The sequence below is a fragment of the Hirsutella rhossiliensis genome, assembly GCF_020360975.1.
Source record: "Hirsutella rhossiliensis strain HR02 chromosome Unknown scaffold00002, whole genome shotgun sequence".
Lineage (NCBI taxonomy): Eukaryota > Fungi > Ascomycota > Sordariomycetes > Hypocreales > Ophiocordycipitaceae > Hirsutella > Hirsutella rhossiliensis.
Window position 1 is genome coordinate 5,328,385 of NW_025408668.1, and position 20,041 is coordinate 5,348,425.

General features: G+C 54.0%; 8 protein-coding genes across 8 annotated transcripts; 6 read left to right on the forward strand and 2 right to left on the reverse strand.

Moving 5' to 3' along the window:
* Positions 1-264: 264 nt before the first annotated feature.
* HRG_02190 (Ribonuclease H-like protein) lies at positions 265-1,745 on the forward strand (the record flags this gene model as incomplete). The annotated part of the gene is made up of 6 exons (XM_044860661.1): positions 265-414; positions 477-758; positions 821-1,025; positions 1,093-1,217; positions 1,287-1,617; positions 1,675-1,745. The coding sequence occupies 6 exons, from the start codon at positions 265-267 to the stop codon at positions 1,743-1,745; spliced, it is 1,164 nt and encodes a 387-aa protein (XP_044724294.1).
* Positions 1,746-4,250: 2,505 nt separating this feature from the next.
* HRG_02191 (cytochrome p450 domain-containing protein) lies at positions 4,251-5,359 on the forward strand (the record flags this gene model as incomplete). The annotated part of the gene is made up of 3 exons (XM_044860662.1): positions 4,251-4,276; positions 4,342-5,062; positions 5,144-5,359. The coding sequence occupies 3 exons, from the start codon at positions 4,251-4,253 to the stop codon at positions 5,357-5,359; spliced, it is 963 nt and encodes a 320-aa protein (XP_044724295.1).
* A 522-nt stretch (positions 5,360-5,881) lies between these two features.
* Positions 5,882-7,294, reverse strand: HRG_02192 (uncharacterized protein; the record flags this gene model as incomplete). Its single annotated transcript, XM_044860663.1, has 5 exons — positions 5,882-5,901; positions 6,075-6,269; positions 6,349-6,567; positions 6,629-7,160; positions 7,229-7,294. 5 exons carry the CDS (start codon positions 7,292-7,294, stop codon positions 5,882-5,884), a joined length of 1,032 nt encoding a protein of 343 aa, XP_044724296.1.
* A 1,078-nt stretch (positions 7,295-8,372) lies between these two features.
* Positions 8,373-9,696, forward strand: HRG_02193 (cytochrome p450 domain-containing protein; the record flags this gene model as incomplete). Its single annotated transcript, XM_044860664.1, has 4 exons — positions 8,373-8,410; positions 8,467-8,913; positions 8,974-9,617; positions 9,692-9,696. 4 exons carry the CDS (start codon positions 8,373-8,375, stop codon positions 9,694-9,696), a joined length of 1,134 nt encoding a protein of 377 aa, XP_044724297.1.
* A 2,954-nt stretch (positions 9,697-12,650) lies between these two features.
* Positions 12,651-13,013, forward strand: HRG_02194 (uncharacterized protein; the record flags this gene model as incomplete). The annotated part of the gene is made up of 2 exons (XM_044860665.1): positions 12,651-12,834; positions 12,898-13,013. 2 exons carry the CDS (start codon positions 12,651-12,653, stop codon positions 13,011-13,013), a joined length of 300 nt encoding a protein of 99 aa, XP_044724298.1.
* A 1,750-nt stretch (positions 13,014-14,763) lies between these two features.
* Positions 14,764-15,969, forward strand: HRG_02195 (coiled-coil domain-containing protein; the record flags this gene model as incomplete). The annotated part of the gene is made up of 1 exon (XM_044860666.1): positions 14,764-15,969. The coding sequence occupies one exon, from the start codon at positions 14,764-14,766 to the stop codon at positions 15,967-15,969; it is 1,206 nt and encodes a 401-aa protein (XP_044724299.1).
* Positions 15,970-16,315: 346 nt separating this feature from the next.
* Positions 16,316-16,628, reverse strand: HRG_02196 (tim10/DDP family zinc finger domain-containing protein; the record flags this gene model as incomplete). Its single annotated transcript, XM_044860667.1, has 2 exons — positions 16,316-16,483; positions 16,545-16,628. The coding sequence occupies 2 exons, from the start codon at positions 16,626-16,628 to the stop codon at positions 16,316-16,318; spliced, it is 252 nt and encodes an 83-aa protein (XP_044724300.1).
* A 432-nt stretch (positions 16,629-17,060) lies between these two features.
* HRG_02197 (legume-like lectin family domain-containing protein) lies at positions 17,061-18,193 on the forward strand (the record flags this gene model as incomplete). Its single annotated transcript, XM_044860668.1, has 4 exons — positions 17,061-17,150; positions 17,211-17,234; positions 17,299-17,369; positions 17,434-18,193. The coding sequence occupies 4 exons, from the start codon at positions 17,061-17,063 to the stop codon at positions 18,191-18,193; spliced, it is 945 nt and encodes a 314-aa protein (XP_044724301.1).
* Positions 18,194-20,041: the final 1,848 nt, after the last annotated feature.

Genomic DNA, 20,041 nt, shown 5'->3' on the forward strand with positions numbered 1-20,041 from the left:
TCAGCCTCGCACCCTTCGATTTGACCTCGCCCACATTGTTTACGGACGTTTCCCACCATGGACGCGCTTGATGAGGACATAGAGATCGCCTCCTCCACGCCGCCGCCTTCCGAGCCGACAACCAGTTCAGCATCAACTAAATATGCACCCATGGGGTTTCCAGATTATGAAGCTTGGACGACTGATAAATTTGGGCGGTTCCCGGCTTCGATTTGCCACGACCCTTCTCGAGAACGGACGTGGTGGTGGCAATTCGGATTCAGAATGAAGGACAACAGGTCACGGCCCCACAAGATCGTATGGATCTGCGAGAGATGCTTCCTCCGGGACAGGCCGAAGACAGCACATTACGTCTTCATCGCTTCGACTGGGGGAAGCGTCGTCCGACATCTGAGGAAGGAGCACAAAGTCGTGGTTTGTGCCACCTCTCCGTACCCCATCTCCACGTCGTTCGATCATGCCCGCTAACTTGTCAGCCACCTTCTAGACAACGTGCAGGCTCAGTTACCGGGAGTGGAGGTGCAGAACGGAACCTGCTTGATATGCTTCGCGCCGATCCGACGAACCCTCGAGATCAGACTCTTCTCAGCAATCTGCATACGTTATTCGATCCGAAGATGAATCAACTGCTCCTGCTCGACTGGCTTACATATCATAACCTCCCCTTTAATGTCGTAAACTCTGAGCGCTTCAGACGACTCCTTCTCTACAACAACCCGGCTCTCCAGGAAGGCCAGATACCAACTGGCAAAACGCTTGTGAATCTGCTACTAGATGAGTATAATCGCGCTCTTGGTCCGCTTTGCGAGCTGCTTCAAAGAGCGAGAAGTATGATTCATTTACCTTTGATGGCTGGACTTCCCGACAAAACACATCATTCCTCGGTATCAACGCCCACTTTATCGACCAAGATTGGAACCAATGGGAATCCTCTTGGCTTTGCCGGCTCTCGCGAAACGCCATACTGGAGCAGCGCTTGCAGATGAAGTTGCAGATACAATATGCGCGTTTGGTCTTGAAGACAGGTATAGAACCACAGTCAACACTTCTTGGGTCCGTTAGCTGACAATCTTGACTGTTATCCGGCGTCAGAATCGGGTACTACACGCTTGACAACGCTACGAATAATGATACGGCTGTGGAAGCGCTTGCCGCTGAGTTCGATTTCGACAGGAAGAGCGTCGCATCCGCTGCGCCCTCATTTTCTGAACCTGGCCGTCAGGGCTATGATGTACGGCAGCAAAAGGGATAATTTCAACGAGTTGCTTGCTCATTGGGGCGATAAGGACTTTGTGGCTGAAGAGGAAGAGCAGCGCCAGTTGTCCGACGCTATCAATGAGCTGGCGACCGACGACGACTTCTGTGTGCCGAGCATGGAAGAAGGATTCGAGGTTGAAACAGTCCCAGAAGGCAGTCAGGATCAGGACGTACTGCCCGACATCATCAATGGCGAAGAAGTGGACAAGTACCGCAAGTTTGGGCCATTTGGCAAACTTCACAATATTGGCATTGCTCTTCGAACGAGCAGTCAACTTCTCGAGGTCTTTACGAAGCTCAACGGCAAACCGCTCCTACTGAACCTATTCTTACGTGGGTTCAAAACGTCTGCACTCGCTGGCAATCCGATGAGGCGATGGCCTCACGCGCTCTGCTGAAGCGTACGGCTTTGAACAGGATGTTTTCCATCATCGAGGAACGATGGCTTGGCAAAGGCGGCAAAGAACAGGACAAACCAGCGATACTGAAAGAACAACTTTCCTTGAAGAATGGAAGGTCGTTGTTGCGGTTCAGAAGATCCTTCAGCCATTCAAGATCGCCTCGAAGCAACTCCAGGGCGAGGGTATTGCTGGTAAACGCTCCACGTCAGGAGGGTTCGATGAGTACTTCCCGTGGTAGAGATGCTCCTTGACCACCTCGAACTAGCAGTTCAGGGAGTTATAATCGAAGAGAACGAAGATCAGACCATGAAAGAGGTTCACCTGTTCAATGACATGGACGCAAGAACTCGCAGGGTTTTGAAGATTTACATCAAGCTCGGATGGAAGAAGCTGAACGACTACTATAGCAAGCTGACCTCAACCGCATATGTAGCGGCAGTGGTGTTCCACCCTGCAAGAAGTGGCGCGCTCTGGAACGGCTTTGGAGCCAACTCCCGTCTCGTCAGACGTCGGAGTGGGAAAGAACATATGCGAGAAGCTTAGCGACAGTCTGGAAAGAGAGGTACAAGAACATGGCTCATCGGCAATCCTGCGATGGTGTTTCAGCGGATACGACTAATAGTGGCTTGGACTATATTGAGCGTCGATTGGCGTTTAGTCGATCATTGGCTTGCCCTGAGCCTCGAGGGCGGCAAATTAAAGGACCAAAGCAGTCAACCGCCTTGCAAGAACAGGACGAGCTTGATCAGTACCTATCAGAGCCGCCGGTGGAAAATATCGCATACAAAACGGACCCAATCGCTTGGTGGAAGGACGTTGGTGTTGCGCGGTTTCCTCGGCTGTCTTATATGGCTGTTGACTACCTTACCATCGCGTCGTCTTCAGCAGGAACGGAAAGAGATTTTAGCAGCTGTGGGAGGATGATAACACCACTGAGATCTCGCCTACGACGCCATATTGTGGCGATGGCGCAGTGTCTTCGTTCCTGGAGTAAAGCTGGCATCTATCAGCCGACACTTCCTCTTGGTCTGCTTGAAGGGGACAATTGGGCAAGTTCTTCAACTGATGGGCAAGATCACCCTAGATAGGGATGATTTTTAGTATTGATCGATTCGATCGTCGATCGATTCGAATCAAACAGCGATCGATCGATATCGATCGATTGAAGGTGACGATCGATAAAATTCGATCGATCAGGCTCGAAAATCGATCTATAAGATCGATTTCCAACTCTGCCTGTACATGCTTTAGGGAGAGATCGTAGCAGTCTCTTGACACGGTACTCGATACTCACAACTTTCGTGTGCCTGTCCTTCTGCTCCAATAGCCGCGTGAGACCGTCATCAACACAATTATAGTAGAGCCTGGCCCCCTCGGTCCTGTGGTCAGGTCTTCTCAACGAACAAACCCCCGCCCCCAAATTAGATCAGGGCCAGTCAGTATGTCAGGGTTGGTTACGTCCGCTGAATTGCGCGCCGGACATGTCAGCAAAGGCATCACGATGTAGGATGCGCCGAAAAAGGCCCTTCCATTGTATCTGCACTGGGAAATACATCCTCAATGGCTAGCGCACTTGCTCTAGATCAACGGTAAGATCTAAGGGCCCCCAAAATCACTAAAGTAGCACACCCGATAGTGCCGCACACCCTTTACTCTGACGTCGGCTGAGCTTCGCACGGGACAAACATGGACATATGTTTTTGGCTCCATTTCTTGTCTTTCGTTCTAATAAAAGACGGCGGTGCTTACAATGCCCAGTCTTCTTCTTAGCCAGGTGCTGTGCGTCTTCTACATATTTCCATGTAAACTTAAAAAGGTAATTGCTGTGTTGGTGTACCATCACACAGACTTGCCAGAAAATAATCCGATTTTCCCACATTTATTACATCCCTCTATGTCGCTGGACATGACGGCGATGGCAGCATCTGTCATGGCGCGAGGACCAGATGCTCTGCTCGCCCTGACTTGTTTTGGTGGCATAGCCTTGGCCCTCATGGTCATCAGTCTCATTAAAGCACGCATGGCTTTCTACCGAAATGTTCGACAAGGTCTAGTGAGTATCCGCCATCAAAGTACAATACCCCGAACGCTTCACACGCGGGCTGACAGTTGAAATACCAGCCGATGCCAAGATGGAATCCAGTCTTTGGGCATCTTCTAGTCTTGCGTGACCTATTAAAGAATACACTACCATTAGACATCGCGAGGCCCGACATCTTTGCTTTCTTATGCCGTGTAGGCGGAGGTTCTGGCTCTCCTCTCTACGTGGACCTCTGGCCTTTCATCCCCCCGCTTCTGATCGTCTCTTCGCCAAATCATGCAGCACAGGCGTGCCAGCAATATGATCTTACTAAACCTGAAGTTTTGGTTCCCTTTCTCTATCCTGTGGCCGGGGGAAACAGCCTGTTCACAGCCAACGGGGCAGGGTGGCATCGCGACCGCACTCTGTTCTCGCCCTGGTTCAGCAGCAACCGGGTCATGGACCTGACTGGGAAAATTGTCCAAGAGGCTGCAGTATTTGTGGAAGTCCTACGAGGGCACGCAAAATCTGGACAGACTTTTCTGTTCAATGAGGCTACTATGGCGTATACAATGGATGTGAGCGCCGCTGTCATCCTGTGAGAATATTAATCCATTCACGAATTTTATTGAAGGGGCCTAAGTACTGATCCATGTCGAGTAGAAATGAGCGACTTGGATGCCAGCTCAAGGACCATCCATTCGCCTCCGCCATGATGAGTAGCATGAATTGGCACTATACAGCTGGCCTCAAGAGCAAGTGGGTTCGATGGAGCCCTCTCTTACGTTTGCTGTCTTGGTACAACGGTCACAAGATGAATAAGTACATCTCGGCTGTAATCGATAGACACTCTGCGAAGGATTCCGTGGCAGACACGTCGTGTGAGACCCTCCTGGACTTCACTCTAGCACAGCACATGAAGAAGGAAGCGGTCGGTCCCGACTTCAGACCGGACGACAAGTACAAGAAGTGGCTGACGATTCAGCTCCGCCTCTTCATGTTTACCGGCCACGCATCCTCTGCGCCGACAATATCCTACTGTTACTACCTTCTCTCGCAGAATCCCACCGCAATGGCCAAGCTGCGGGCAGAGCACACACAGGTATACGGCCCAAACCCAATCGACGCGGCTCAGCGAATGTGCGAGCAGCCACTCAGCCTGAATCAGCTTCCCTATACAACAGCGGTAATCAAGGAGACGCTGCGGCTCTTCCCGCCGGCTTCGAGCTTCCGGGCAGGGGCGTCGGGCGTGGATCTCTACGACAGGAAGGGCGGCCGCCGGTTTCCCACGGAGGGCATGCACATCTGGGTGATACACAGTGCGTTGCATCGCGACCCTTCTTGCTGGGTCGATGCAAACGCATTCATACCTGAGCGGTGGCTCGTGGGCCCCGGTAACCCGCTGTACTCAGGGCAGGGCTCTTTTCGACCGTTCGAGAGAGGTCCCCGCGCCTGTTTGGGACAGACGCTTGCTATGCACAGCCTCAAGATCACCATGGTCATGACGGTGCGCTTGTTCGGCTTCCAGGCCATGTACGGCGAAGTCGACGGGGCATGCTCGGCAGATGGCAGGGTGGTTAAGACCTTGGGTGGGGAGAGAGCGTACCCGATCGGGGCTGGAGGGTCTCAGCCTGCCGATGGCATGCCTTGCAAGGTGGTATTGAGAGTGTTGGAAGAGTGAGGGAAAAGAGCCAATGGAAGGTCCCATTTAGCTTCGTTGGTTGATGGTAATGGAACTCAACACGTCGTCATGCCTTCCTACCACAGCGAATGGTCGTATTGCATACGAACCTGTTACATCTTCATACCGTACTGTAGTAGTACTTATGGAAACCAACTACTAACGCCACCACCTCCGGAGGGGGGCCGACAGGGGGGGGAGGGGGGGGGGGCAGAGGGGGCCAGAAGGACAGAGGATCAGAAGGACAGAACCGTGGGGGCCTAAGAAATAAAGAGTCGGCAAGAGAAAGAGAAAAGGAAAACGATCTTTAAGCCCGTACTAAATTTGTGCGTAAATGTGGCTTGGAATATGGATTCAAATAGAGACAAACTGTTACTCGATTTTTGTAAATCCATTGAATAGTAAAGTAGCAAATTAAAAGCACAATCGTTTGCACAATGGGTCCTGCGGCGCACTATAAAGCTCCTTATCGTGACCTCGGTCCGTTATTTTCACGGTTGAATACCTCATCTTCAAACTGCCCTAGCCACCGCGTCCGAATCCTGAGTAAGGGTGGTAGAGTCAGTCAAGGGCTCCCAACCGCCAGGACTACTGCTGTAAGTGGTCATCGTTACAGGTTCCACCTTCGGAGCTGGGTAATCCGGAAACTTCACGCTCAGTCGCCCGGGAGGCGGCATAGGCAACGCATGATCGTCACTGCCATCGCTTCGAGTACCCTCCAAGGTCCGGCAGGTATCCAATAGGCTATTCTGCATCGACTTGAACCGTGAGGCGAACCCAGAGCGCCTGACTTTGAGAGCTTCAGGTGTTCCCGGTGTAGCCGGGATTTTCCGTTCTTGCTGTATATTGGCTTTCCGATCCCTCTGCGTAAAGAGAGCGCGGAAAGAGACGAGGCAGGCAATGATGTAGGCTTTGTCGACGAATTAGCCCGGCTGGCCGCCAACGGCGAAAATGACCTCTGCGGGACAGTCTGGCTGGGGTCCACGTACAAACATTAAATTCAATGGCAAACCAGAACCAGATCCATGAAACGTTCATGGCTTTCAGGTTATGTTCATCGATGGACTGGTAGACACCGCCGAAGATGCTGCCTCTGATGATGGTGACAATTATGGTGAAAGCCACGAGAGCGAAAATGCCCGCCAAGGCAATCTTCCGGCCAAGGCTAATCCGAACTCCCCATAAAATGAAGATGGGAAAGCCGATGACTGTGGCCTGCATCAGCAAGCTGCTTGCCTCCGTGCTTCGCCCGGGGAACAGGGCACTTACTCATCGCATCCGTCAGGACATCGAGGACGCACGATACCTTGAAGCGCGTGTACGTGGCCTCCATGGATGAAGAAAGGTTACACGTCGTCATAATATACAAGATGGGTCCGAACATGCACTTCGTCTGCATAATACCCAGTTCGACGGCACCGCACGCTATAGTCAAGACGAGAACGACCCACCAGGTGATCAGGTAGCGCCGGATCCTGCTACCAAGGCGGTAGAAGAAAAGGAGGAAGTTCAACTTGATGAGCCATATGCCGATGTAGCTAAGAATCATGGAGGCGCCGAACTCGCGTAGTCCCGACTGGGTGTTGGGAATGAAGTCCGGGCCCGGGATGTGGTCCGGGTCGGCTATGTCGTACATGTATCCGAGACCCAGCTGGCAAACAATGTCGGCGGCGAGCAAAATGACCAGGACGCCCATCATGAGCCAGTCGTCGACGAAAAGACGGCGAAAACACACTATCCGGACGTAGGCCCGGAAGCAGAAGGCGACCAGGCAAAGAACAAACCCCCCCCAGACGAGGCCCTGGCGAACACATGAGCAAAGCCCAACACACTATACACGTTGGGATGCTCGACGGCAGGAAGACTGACATGAAAAACGCCTTGCGATACCAGCGGCGGAGTCGTCTGGAGGGTACCACTGGCAGTTGTGGACATTGTGGCGAGTTCAACTCTGCGGTCACGACAGATGTCCGAAAAAGATGCTGTGAAAGACCTGATCCGATGCTCAAGTTGGAATACAGCGGGGCTTCCGGAGTAGTCATGAGAAAATCCGGGTGTGGAATTCCCATACTTGAGCATTCGCCGTCAGCCCCCTGCGTGTGTATGCTCAACCATGCTGTTCCTCACGGCCGCCACCCTCCTTCCTCCCCCTCCCCCTGTAGCATCATGAAGCTAATTGGGCAGACTTGCCCTGCTGCGCGGTGACAGGAACGGACTCCATCATGAGTAGCTTTTGAGTCAAGCCATAACAAGTAAGGTCAGTCAGAACCACTGTCCAGCACAGTCAGATGAACACACCCAAATGTAACTGTGATGTGGTGTAACCCCCTCATGCGGGAGGGGGAGGAAAACTGCCCCCTTCCCCCACCCCCAGCTTTTGTTAGGAGAGGGAATAGGACTGCTTGGTTAGTTGGTAGGGAGGAAAGGGGGCTCCCCCGGCTGCCCCTGCAGTGCGGCCGGGCTGTGTGCTCAGCCCGTCGCGATCATTGGATGGAGTCTGTCTCCTTCTGGCTGGCTACAGACGTGTCCTGCGGAGGGTACACTAGACACGCCATGCACCGGGCCGTCCACAACACCAACCGGTCAGCCGTTTTTCTCTCGATCAGCCCCATAGATATAGACATACCCCCGGGTGCGTGATGAAATGTTTTCAAGCAGCAAAGACCCGACCAACGTGACACAGCATTAGAGCTAGGGTTTTATCAAGAGTGACGTGTGAGAGCCATAACTCGAGCTTCCCTTCCTCCCACAACCTGGACCTCAACTGCTCACACCCAGACCCCGCCTTGTTCGACATTTCTGGCTCTCTGCGCCATTTGTCACGCTCCGTTCTGTTGAGCAGCGCAATTCAGAACACGCCTGTCTGTCCATAATGCCGTCGGCTATCGCGGTTACTCTGGCGGCTGTTGGCAGCCTGCTTGTGCTATTGCGCGCCTTGTTGAGCTTCACTCAAGATGCGAAGGAACCAAGAGCAGTTGAGACGACAATCCCCTTCCTCAGCCCCATCATCGCCATGATCCGATACAAGGCCGACGTGTACAAGCGATTGAGGTGTGTGAGCACTGTTCGAGTCTCTGCATGGCCATTGGCGTTGACTTCGTGCCTAGAGACAAGTATGGCCTTCCCATCTACACCCTACGCATGCCGGGCGCCCGCATCTACGTCGTCAACTCCACAGCCCTCATCCCCGTTGTCCAGCGGCAATTCCGGACCGTGGCCTTCACGCCCTTTGCGGCCCGTGCTTTCAAGTTTGCCATGGGAGGAAGCAAGACGGCAAATGACATAATAGCAGTGGATATGACGGAGGACCATGGCTATTTGATGAGTTTTGACAAGGCGATTCATCCTGCCGTGACCCCTGGGCCCGCTCTCGATGCCATGAACCTGGCGTCAATCCAAAACGTCGCTGCGTCTCTCGACGAGTTGAGGCGACAGGGCCCAAGCACTATTAGCATGTTCAAGTGGATTCAACATGCAGTTTTGCTGTCCACTACGGACGCAGTGTACGGGCCTCAGAATCCATACAAAGACCCAGCCATGGAGGCGGCGTGGCAGTAAGTCTCCGCCTTCTGCTGTCCTTACTGAACGACAAGGATATGCTTACCGTTACCCAGTGTATACGAACCGAGAATCACCACGTTCATGCTTAATCTGCTCCCAGCAATCTCGGCGAAAAAGAGCTTGAAGGCTCGCGAATTCATGGTCCAAAAGTTCGAGGCCTACTTCCGAGACGGCGGACAAACCCAAGCATCCGCTCTTGTCCAGCGTCGATACGAGCACAATGCCCAGCACCACATTCCTCTCAACGACATCGCGAGAACTGAGATCGGTGGCTCTTTTGCGCTGCTTAGCAACACCATCCCCGCTACGTTTTGGCTGCTCTGGCAAATTCTTTCCGATCCAGTCGTCTTCAGAGACTGCCAGCAGGAGTTGGCCAAGGGCGTTCAGGAGAGCGATGACGTCTGCACAATCGATGTGGACTATATCAAAACCGATTGCCCCATCTTCCTCTCGACTTTCCAAGAGGTTTTTCGTTTCCATGGCATCAATAACTCGGTTCGCATGGTGCTGGAAGATTGTATGCTCGATGGCCAGTACCTCCTCAAGAAGGGAAGCACCGTTATGATGCCGGGTCCCGTTCAGCATAGCATCCCGTCCATCTGGGGTCCTGATGTTGCCGAGTTCAACCACAAACGATTTGTCCGGTCACCGAACTCCAAACGGCCCAACCCCATTGCCTTCCGCGGCTTCGGCGGCGGTACTACTCTGTGTCCTGGCCGTCATTTTGCTACATGTGAGATTCTGGCCTTTGCAGCCTTAACCATTTTGCAGTTTGATATTCAGCCCGCAGGCGGGAGGTGGATTCGTCCCACAGTTGAAAGCACTTCTATGGCGGGTGCTGTCCCCACGCCGGACTATGATATTGAGATCGAAACCCGTCCGCGGGGCAGTCAGCGATGGGTTGCTATTCTTTCTGAGTCGTCTAAAGCTATTGAGATTTCGGCCGAAGATATCCTTACGAGCGTTGATGGAGAGAAAGATTCTTAAAGTGTAAGAGGCACTGCTGGGTCCGATAAATCTTGTTAGACCTTAATACAACCCCAAGCTACCCATGGAACAGCATTCAAATTTAACTCTAAATAGTCTCACACTCAGTCACGGTCATCTAATCATTCACTCCTCTACTTAGTACACCACCTCCCAAGTCGCTGAAGCAAGGGGGTGTGTTGAGGAGAGCAAAACCTAGAGGACCCAAGAGCTAGAAAGGGGCCTGCCGGGCCTATATGGCACTCCCAGCAGTAGGACTTGCAAAGAGCACAACTCATATATATGCATATCTCAATGCCTCCTTTTAGCTTGTTAAGTCCCTGCACATAGAAATGGGCACCCCCCTGTTTTGGGCACCCCAAAAAATCACGACCATTTTCAACACCATTAATTCAATCCCTTCTCTGCCCACCACCGTGCACTACGATACAATCGTCACCTATTTCTGAAACCTCAGCTTCGGTTTCATCAGATTCTTCATTCTCAGCTGCGTTCACCTCCTCCTGCGCCCGTCGTATTGCCTCAATATTGGCGAACCTCGAATTCGGGCTCGTGACCACCCTCTTCCTTTTTTTCGGCTTGACGGCCGCCAATTGTGTTTCCAGTGCCTGAATCTGCAATTGAGCTTTTGCTAAAAGGCCATCCTTCTCGTCAAACCCTTTTGTGATCTTCCTGAACAGCAATCTCTTCGTGGGCACGTCGTCGTCTAGCTGGTTGAATTGAACTACCTGAACCTTCAGATCTTGCGAGCGCCTCGGGGTCGACCACGCAATCTGGGATGTGTCTGATTGCCAGTCACTGGTGGGTAAGTGGCTATTGAATGCATTGGCCACATTTTTCGCGTTCTTTTGCGTCTGTTGCTGTTCTCCAGCAGAAGAGGGCTCAAAAGTGGCTTCGCCATCGACACCGGCCACAAACCCGTCGCTTTCCAGCCACCCTTGATGTTTGACACAGTGAGCGCTTGCTCGCGTGCTTTCTGGTAGCAGGAAAGAAAGTTTTGCTTGCCGACTGGGCTTGAATCGGTCAGGAGGCTGAGAAATCCGACCTGTTTGCGGTAGTAGTGCTTAAGAGCGGAGAAGACAGACAAATCGAGCGGTTGCAGCACATGAGAGGTATGGGGAGGTAAGAAAAGAAGGTGAATCTGATGCTGGTAGCATAGATACATGAAGTCAACCGTCTCGTGACTTCCGTGGCCGTCCAATACTAGCAGTCTTCGCTCCGAAGGGTCGGGTGGCTGGGTTCTTGGATGGAACACCTTTTCGAGCCACTCCACCGCAGTTTGGTCCGAAGTCCAGCCGTTCTTTGTCGCAGTGAATTGCCAGTCACTAAAAGTACTGAGATCTTCTGGGAACCACTGTTGCTGGACCGATTTGCCCTTGAAAATGACGGGTGGAGGGAGGAAGGTGCCGGCAGCGGACACGCACTCGATGAACGACGTCCAGACCCGAGAACCAGGCGTCTTCTTTTGTACAGATCGTTTTTCAGCACTGCCAACGACCAGGCCATTCTCCCCAAGTCCTTCCATGATGCCTGCTTCATCCATGTTGTACCTGTTCTCCGGCTTAATAGCCAGAATCTCGGGAAGGAAGAAATTGTTGAACCAAGGCCGAATTACCTCGGTAGAAGCGCCGTTGACACGCGCAGAGTCTCTGTGATGGCACTTCTGGGTCCGAACTGCAGGATTTCGTCTTAAAAATGCTTGCATCCAGTGTTTTCCGAGCGGTGTGTGGTCTCCTTTGACGGCGAGCATGCGCTGCGCGAACTGCCTGATCTGCGAGTGAGTGGGAGGAAGGCCCAAGGCGTCCTGAATGAGAATCCATTCGGTAAGTTGCTTTTCCTGTGTCTGAGAAAGCCTCTGAAGAGCAGAAAATGCATCCTTTCTGCATTCGTGACCATGCATGCGATTGTAAAGAGTTGCCCTCGGACGCCCCAATCGCGAGCAGCCTTCTTGGCGGATCCGCCATTGGCGATTGCCTCAAGGGCGCTGTGAATGTCAGACTCTGTATATTTCATCAGTAGTGGCTTGAAGACACATGCGTCAATTTTTTAGCAGATTGGATGCGTTTCCGCGGTGAAATTTGCTGTTGAAGTTGACGCAGCCGTTTAGGTTGGGCACCCATCTTGGGTGCCCAAAACAGGGGGGTGCCCATTTCTATGTGCAGGGACTTAATAGACCCATGAGGCGTATCTGTACCTGTATAAAACTCCTCACTCGTCCCGAAAGATATACCAAGACATGCATCACTAAATCCATCTCTTTGAGACCCCTACACCTTCCACTGTGCTCTCAAGCAAGCCACTGCTTAAGATCGTCTATCGCGTCTCCTAAACCAGATATCGGAAACAATGACGCCGAGCTCAAGCAAGAATTGCGCCACCTCGGGCACAGCGGCTTGAGTCGGCGCCTCAGTTCACTGTGTTTTTCTTCTAGTATGCTAGTAGTTTCCTAGTAAGCAGCTCCTAGCAAGCTATTTCGTAAGTCTCCTCAGACGATACTGTTTCTATTCTTGAAGAAGCAGATCTAATGAGGGACATGCTTGTCTTGGTGCCCCTCTTGCGTCTGATCTTCTGCTTGTTCCGGCCCTTGTCGCTGCCCTCGTCGTTGCCCCCTTCTTGCTAACCTTGCCCCCGATGTTGGTATACTTCTTGGTTTCTCTTCTGTGCGCTCATCTTGCAAGCGTCTCTGGTCTCGGGTTTATTGCGTTGCCTTAATCCTAGCTTAAATCCAACACACCTAGTTCTCATGATCAATGATTACGACGGCCACGGGTTAAGCTTCCAAAAGTATCCAAACGAGAACATCAAGGCATGGGTCATCATCCCGTTGGAAACCGTTGCAGTCGATCGAATCGGCCAGATCGATATTGGCATCAGAGACCAGTATTCCCGGTTCTTGACGGTGCCAAACTACACCTTCTTCTCCAATGGTACGTCGTCATCCCAGTAGAACGACGGCCACGAAGAGGGTCCCGGCGTTATCTCTGCCGTAGCGCTTGAGACGCCTCACAACGCCATACATCTGGCCGTCGGCGGTGTTCAGGTCACCAAAGTGGACGCGCAAGCTGCAGATGTCCCCGATTATAGGGGCGATATGGGGGAGAATTAACCGGCATTGTTTGATACAATCTTTTGGTTCCACTATTGCTTCATCGATTTTACTATTTTGGAAATGGCAGACTCTTCATGGACAGACCAAGCAACTCAATATGGAGCCCCAGTTTGCTATGTATGCGGGGACCAGTTCGTCCGACATACAAGGCCCTACGCCGGGTCTGCAGCCAGGTGACTGGCTGAGGCTTGACAGCCCGTTGGATCCCTTCGTCAAACTTCGCGACCTGACCCGGCTGTTGACGTCAAAGGTACGACTGTGGCATTTATAGGCAGGTTTCGAGTGGAACTTCGTTGTAATCATGTCCTCTCTAGGACGTGACGGATATTGAGACGCTTGGCTATATCTACGAGATGCCAAAAGAGCTGACTGGCGAACCCACCTGAGCGCGTTCAGTGTCCGCAAACCGTCATCAGCGGCATCGGCCGCACGGGCATTGCCAGATCCTTCGCCATATCTCTCTGGGCCCTCAGTCTCGCTGGATCCGAGCGGCAGCTGGTTGGTCTGGAGCCTGTGCTCAGCCGGTGGCATGTCGTGAGCTGCATGAACCGCCAAAATCGCCTCGACGTACACGCACACATGCCGCCGAGCAGGGGCTGGAGCACCAAGCGCGTACTGAAGACCAAGTTCAAGGTTTCAGCTGCTCTTGTTGAGTCTGAGCGCCACGAGCCCTTAAAGCTCGTGCCCGGGCCCGCAGCTGGAGCCCGTAATCCTCACCTTCTTCTACCTCTTTCTCAGCTCTGTTATCCGCGCCCAACCTAAGGTACTGTCAGCTGCCACCAGCACCTCCATGGCATATAGGGTCCACTTTTCCAGGTCATTTGTTGGAGTGTCAATTCACTTTTACCTGCACAACACAGTGGTTTCCTTGCAGGGACCAAGGCTTTGAGACAGCATCACCTTCATTCCGACGACGTCGCAGCCGAGAACTTTCTTTCCACTCTCATTGTCTCCAGATGACTGCCTCGGAGTCTCAGAGATATTGCGGCTCTATAAAATTGCGTAAAGCGTTGTAGTCGAAAATCCGCTGTGTAAGGTTTTCCTAGTGCTATCGCCTACATGGCCCGTATCTACTTCGTATCTGTATACTATTGAGGCCTGTGACCAGAGACCGGTCTTACCGCGGTCAAAGGGATATGAGGGGAGGTTGGGAGGCTTCGATGTTCATGATGAAGGCTGAGAGCAAAAATTAGAGGTGAATGAGTGGAAGAGACCAAAAATGAATGACATACAGCAGCCGGTGTTCGCTGGTCGTCACCGACCCAACTACTAATCTGCCGTTTACATGCTTATTTAGCCGAGATCGGACGGGATCGGAATTTCTCATGCAACTGTGGCCGTATGTGACAGTAAGACTTCTCACTTCAGTATATATAGATACATTTTGACGATTCTTTGTCGGCTTCGCGGAGTCATCAACATTCTTGCGCACGATCGTAGTGGCCGCAATGCTTCGCCCGCCCGTAGACACGACCGCATGGCGCGTACAGAGCAGCACTGCCGCCCGAGCGCGATGCCTTGATTGTCTTTTGAGTTCACTGGCCGTTTTTGACTGCTATAGCTGGAGAGTTTGTCTAGGCTATCCATCCGTGGGACCTTCTGCGTTGTTTCTCCGTCGTCATAACCGCTTCGTTGGCCAACGCGCGAGCCGTTGGAAGATATCACGGGACGGACGGGACAACAACACGGGCTGCTCGGCAGACATCGTCACACTCAGCCGGCTCGGCCGCAAGGCAAGCACATCAACATGAGCAAGCCCGGTTTTTCCTTTGGGCTCAGCCTGCCGAAGAAGCAGGGCGCCAAGAAACCCGGTCCAGCAGCCAGAAGGACGATATTCGGCGACGACGATAACGATTCCGATAATGACGGCGCAAAGGGCGCGGACAGAGGGGAGAACATCGGGGGAGAGCTGGACTTTAGCATCCCAGCCGCGAGGGAAGATGCCTCGTCGAGCAAAGGACCCAGGTTAAAAAGCAAACTGCCCGCGCAACCACCAAAGCTCAAGGCAAGGTCTCAGCAAAGCCCCGGGTTTGGAGATCTCTCGAGCGCCCTGACGGCTCGGAAGCATGCCGAAGCTGCCATGGAGGTTGATCCAACCGTCTACGAATACGACTCGGTGTACGACTCCCTCAAGCCCAAGAAGCACGCAACAAAGGAGGACGAGAGAAAGCCAAAGTACATGCAAAGCCTGATGCAAGCAGCTGAGGTGCGCAAGCGAGACGCACTGATTGCCGAGGAAAAGAAGATTGCGCGCGAGCGCGAGGCCGAGGGCGACGAGTTTGCGGACAAGGAAAAATTCGTAACAGAGGCTTACAAGAAGCAACAAGAAGAGAATAAGCGCTTGGAAGAGGAGGAAAAGCGCAGAGAAGAAGAGGAGGCCAAGAAGAACAAGGATGGTGGCATGTCGGCCTTTTATAGGCGGCTCCTGGACAAGGGTGAGCAAAGACACGCCGAGGCTCTAAAGGCTACACAGGAGAGCGCCAAGGATGGACCCAAGACTGCAGAGGACGAAGGCGAAGACGACGACAGAGAAAAGGCGGAGGCGGCCTTGGCTCGAGAGCTCAACGAGAAAGGGGCGTCTGTTGCCGTCAACGAGGACGGCCAGGTAGTCGACAAGCGACAACTGCTCAAGGGCGGCCTCAACGTGGGCTCTAAGAAGAGGGAAGACGCTCACAAAGAAGCCAAGCGGCCCGGGGAAAGCGACCAGCGTTACGCCAGCGGCGCGCAGGCAAACAGAAAGCAAGGCATGCGGGAGAGACAATCACGCATGCTAGAGGAGCAACTGGAGCAATCGATGAAGCGCTCGAGAGAGGCAGAGGAAGCCGAGCGTCAGGACGTGGAGCGGTCGGCCAAGAGCCGCAAGACGGAGGGGGAGATTTCCAGCGCGAGGGAAAGATATCTCGCCAGGAAGCGCGCGGCCGAGGAAGCGAAAAGCAAGGGTCTGGCAGACTAGGGCGGCGGGACGGGAGGTGCACGAGATACCCCAACGACGGCACGCCTTGGCCACCGTTTCTTTCTATATCGACAGCACGTCGTGTCACTTTGTACAGATACATCCAAGTCTATCTCCGTGTACTTGGTATAGTCGAGATGGACATGTCTCCCATCGTCAACCCCTGTGCGCCACTTCTCATGCAGGATTATTATGGATACAAGCATCCTTGGACAAGGGCGTGCTGGAATTCCCCGGCACGGCCACCAGTCCAATCTCGCAGCCGGCAGTGTTCTATCTCCATTTGTGTCGTGCAAAGCGTGAGTGAGCGGTGCTCTTGTTCTTTTCGCCAAGTCGATGGGCAGGGTTACTGGTTGGCCTGCTCCTGTCGTATCCTCTTGATGTAGGCCGAGTTGACCTGGTTCCAAGCCGCCATGTACTTTTCCATGCACGTCGTGAGGCACGTCTGTTCGCTGCTGGAGATGGAGGTGCCGGGCTTGGGCACGCACTTGTCGAAGCAGCTCTCCTGGAGTTTCTGCGCCGCGGAGGACATCGTCAGCGTACTGGTGCGCTGCTCTCGCGGGCAGCAGGCATACCTCGATAAGGACCCGGGCGTTGGCAAGGTTCGACTCCGCGAGGACCTGCTTCATCACCGACTGCTTGACCGAGCTGGAATCCATGGTCGGGCGATATCACGCTGGTGGTAGACCAAACTTCGAGGCGGGTGATGCGATGCTGGACAAAAAGATTTCACAATCAAGAGGCTCGACATGCATGACAGCACAAGGCTGCGCGTGCCAGAGTGTGGCTTGGCGTGGCGCCTCGGCCCAGAGGCCACCGAGGCGCGCTGTGGCGGTGCGACAGGGGCTTCCGACGTCGAAAGCTTAGTGACCCTGGTTGGCCATTTGGGAAGAGGACAGCTGTGCCCGGGCCGCGGCCTTGTTGCGATTAATATCATTCCCGCCCCGGCCACAACGTGCTGCTGCCGCTCCTTACCACTCCCCAGCCGACGGCGGTGAGATTTGATTCACGACTTTTGGGGGCGAGAGCAATCGTCGACTCTCGCTTCTCTTTTTACTTATCAGTTGCTCGTTTGCCGAGGCACGCTCGTCATGAGGCTGCCCTCGCTGTCGGCGGCGCTCGTCGCGGCGCTGGCCTGGATGGTCCAGGCCGACGACCGCAATGACCTCAAGAGCATCACGGTTCGTTCTGACGCCCGGGTCTATGCCGTGTTGGGGATTTGCAGCTAACAGTTGCCACAGCTGAGAACGCACAGCCTGCACGAGGTCGGCCACAAACCACGACGCACGCGAGTTGGACATTTGCGCTGACTGGGCTTCCTTATCGCAGCCATATCTCGACTCGGCCATGCAGAGCCGGTGGTACGACTTTGGAGGAGACACCATTATCCGAACCGATTCGTGCGTTGTCCGGCTTGGATTCTTTGCTCCTTTGCCTCATACATCAGCCTAACCTATGCCATAGCTACGTTCGCCTAACGTCCGACCGACCGTCGCAGTCCGGATGGCTATTCTCCCGCGTGCCGCTCACCGCGACCAACTGGGAGGTCGAGGTCGAGTTCAAGATATCGGGCAAGAACCACCTTTACGGCGACGGGTTTGCCATGTGGATCACCAAGCAGCGTGGCCAGCAGGGCCCCGTGTTCGGCGCGGCGGACAAGTTTGAGGGCCTGGGCATCTTCATCGACACGTACAAGAACAACCGGCCGGGCATCGTGTTCCCCTACGTCATGGCCATGTTTGGCGACGGGCACAAGACGTACGACAAGAACACGGACGGCAAGGACACGGAGCTGGCCGGCTGCTCGGCACGGGGCATCCGCCAGGCGACGGTGCCGACCAAGCTGCGCCTGACGTACATCCAGGACAAGGAGCTGAAGCTGGAACTGCAGTACCGGACCGAGGACGAGTGGGAGCTGTGCTTCGAGACGGCGCAGCCGCCTGCCATTCCCAACATTGCCTACCTCGGGTTCAGCGCCGAGACAGGCGAGTTGAGCGACAACCACGACATCATCTCGGTGGCGGCCAAGAACCTGTACAGCAGCCCCGGCAGCCCCAGCAGCACGTCGACCAAGGGCAAGGGCCACACCAAGAGCCACACGATCAAGGACGGCGGAAGCTGGACGTGGTTCTTCACAAAGGTCTTTTTGTTCTTCCTCGTCATCGGCGGCGGTTATGTGGGCTTTGCGGCGTACCGGGCCAAGAGCAAGAGCCACCGTTTCTAAGTGGTGGGGGTCTGGCGACGGGTCGGAGGGGATGGGAAGGAAGGGGAGGGGCGATGGGCTTGGACCGAGTTGCCAATCAAAAAGAAGAAGAAATTGCATGGGTCGGGGGTTCCCTCGGTGTTGGTAGTCTTATCCTCTGTGTGCGTGAGACGTCGCTCGCTGCGATGTGTGTCTAGTGTAAGAGCAAGCGGCGTGTTGGAATACATGGTCGGATGAGCACGAATGGACTGAAAAGTAGGCGTCAGGGCTATGCGCAGCGAGTTTGGGAGGAAGCCGGTAAAGGATGTGAGAGCTGCTCAAACAAGCAGGCGAAGCTGAAGTAAACTTGGTCGTTCGCGGTGTGAGATGTGTCGAAGTCGCCCAATCCGGACGCCGAAGAAGGGAAGCTTGGAAGTCAATTCTCGACTATTTTACTCGGCATCGGGAGCATGGGGAGGATGGCGGGGTAAAGAGAAGGCTAAAATCCATGGGCCTGTACTCGCTGGGTGGGCGTGTTTGAGATGCCGCTCTCGTTGAGCGTTGCATCGTGAGGTTTAGGGTAGGAGAAGCCTTGAAAAGGCGTCGGCCAAGTTAAGGCGGGATACTGAGAGGGAGAAAAGGAGTAGCAAGCGTCGTCTATGTCCCCGCGCGGGTTGCTGGCACCAGTGAAGAGACGGATTCTAGGCTATGATGTATGTTTCATCAACAAGGTGAATGCGGACAGATCAAGTATTCACCGGTGCACAGTCCAGACAGCTGGCTCCAAGGACCCCCACCTCTCTCTGCCTTTGTCGCCGGCCGTCGGCTCCGCAAGAAGGTACATACTGTACGCCCAGCTGATAGAAGCCAGAGAAAAGGTTGGTGGTTTTGTTCAGCCCCCGACACGGTAGCATCTTGACGGCCACGGCGAAATGGCAATTATTTCGACATCTGCTCAGGTAGGTAGGTAATTACCTAGGTAGCTGCTACCAGGTATGTGGGTACGTATTTTGGCAGTACGGGGAAGCCCAAGCGAAGCCTGGAGCTCCCCAAGCTTCAGCTCCAGCCGCCCTCTTTCAAGGTTCGCATGCCGGTGGCGCCATCCGGCATGACACGCTCTGTCCGTCTAGACGGTGTTTTTATTTGCCCTTTGGGTATGCTCAGTTGCTGCGAGTTGCGCGGGCGAGGCAGCCTGGCAAGGGAAGAAGGGATGCATCTTGACTTGGGGACTACTATAATTATCACAGCAAGCTCAGGGGGGAGAGAGAGAGAGAGAACGAGAGAGAGAGAGAGGGCGCGAGAGAGAGACGCTGCGCAGCCCGTCTGGAACACGTCCATTGCGGCGCAACAAGCAGACGAGTGTGGAACAATGGCTGCCGACTGGAATTGGCCACCTGTCTGCCTGTCTGCCTGTCTGCCTGTCTGCCTGCCTGTCTGCTCTGCCTACCTTGGGACGCTGCATCCCAATTCCATCAAATCATGGCCTCTGCGGCCACATGCGCTGCGAAATAAACAAAAAACAGGACGACTCCAATTTTGAGAACCGGTCATTCACTCACTGCCTTGGTCCAGAGCTTGGCAAGGGGTCTGCGTGCACGTCTTTGTCCGTCTGTAAGTCCTCTGACTGCTTTCGTTTGCCTTTGCCTCGTCGGCAGTCTGCTAGCAGGGAGCCTCGGGCACTGGCGCGAAACCGCATCCGAACTCGCCAACTACCTCTAATACCAAGCATACCAATCCGTCAACCATCCCAACGCAAGCGCACAGCCTACTCCGACTATCCGCCGCGCTGCCCTTGTGCGCTTCCTCCTCGGCGACGAAACAGCCCCCCCCCCCTCTCCAGCAAGCTCCAGGACCCGCCGGCACCCGATACTCCGTCACTTGGATTGATTG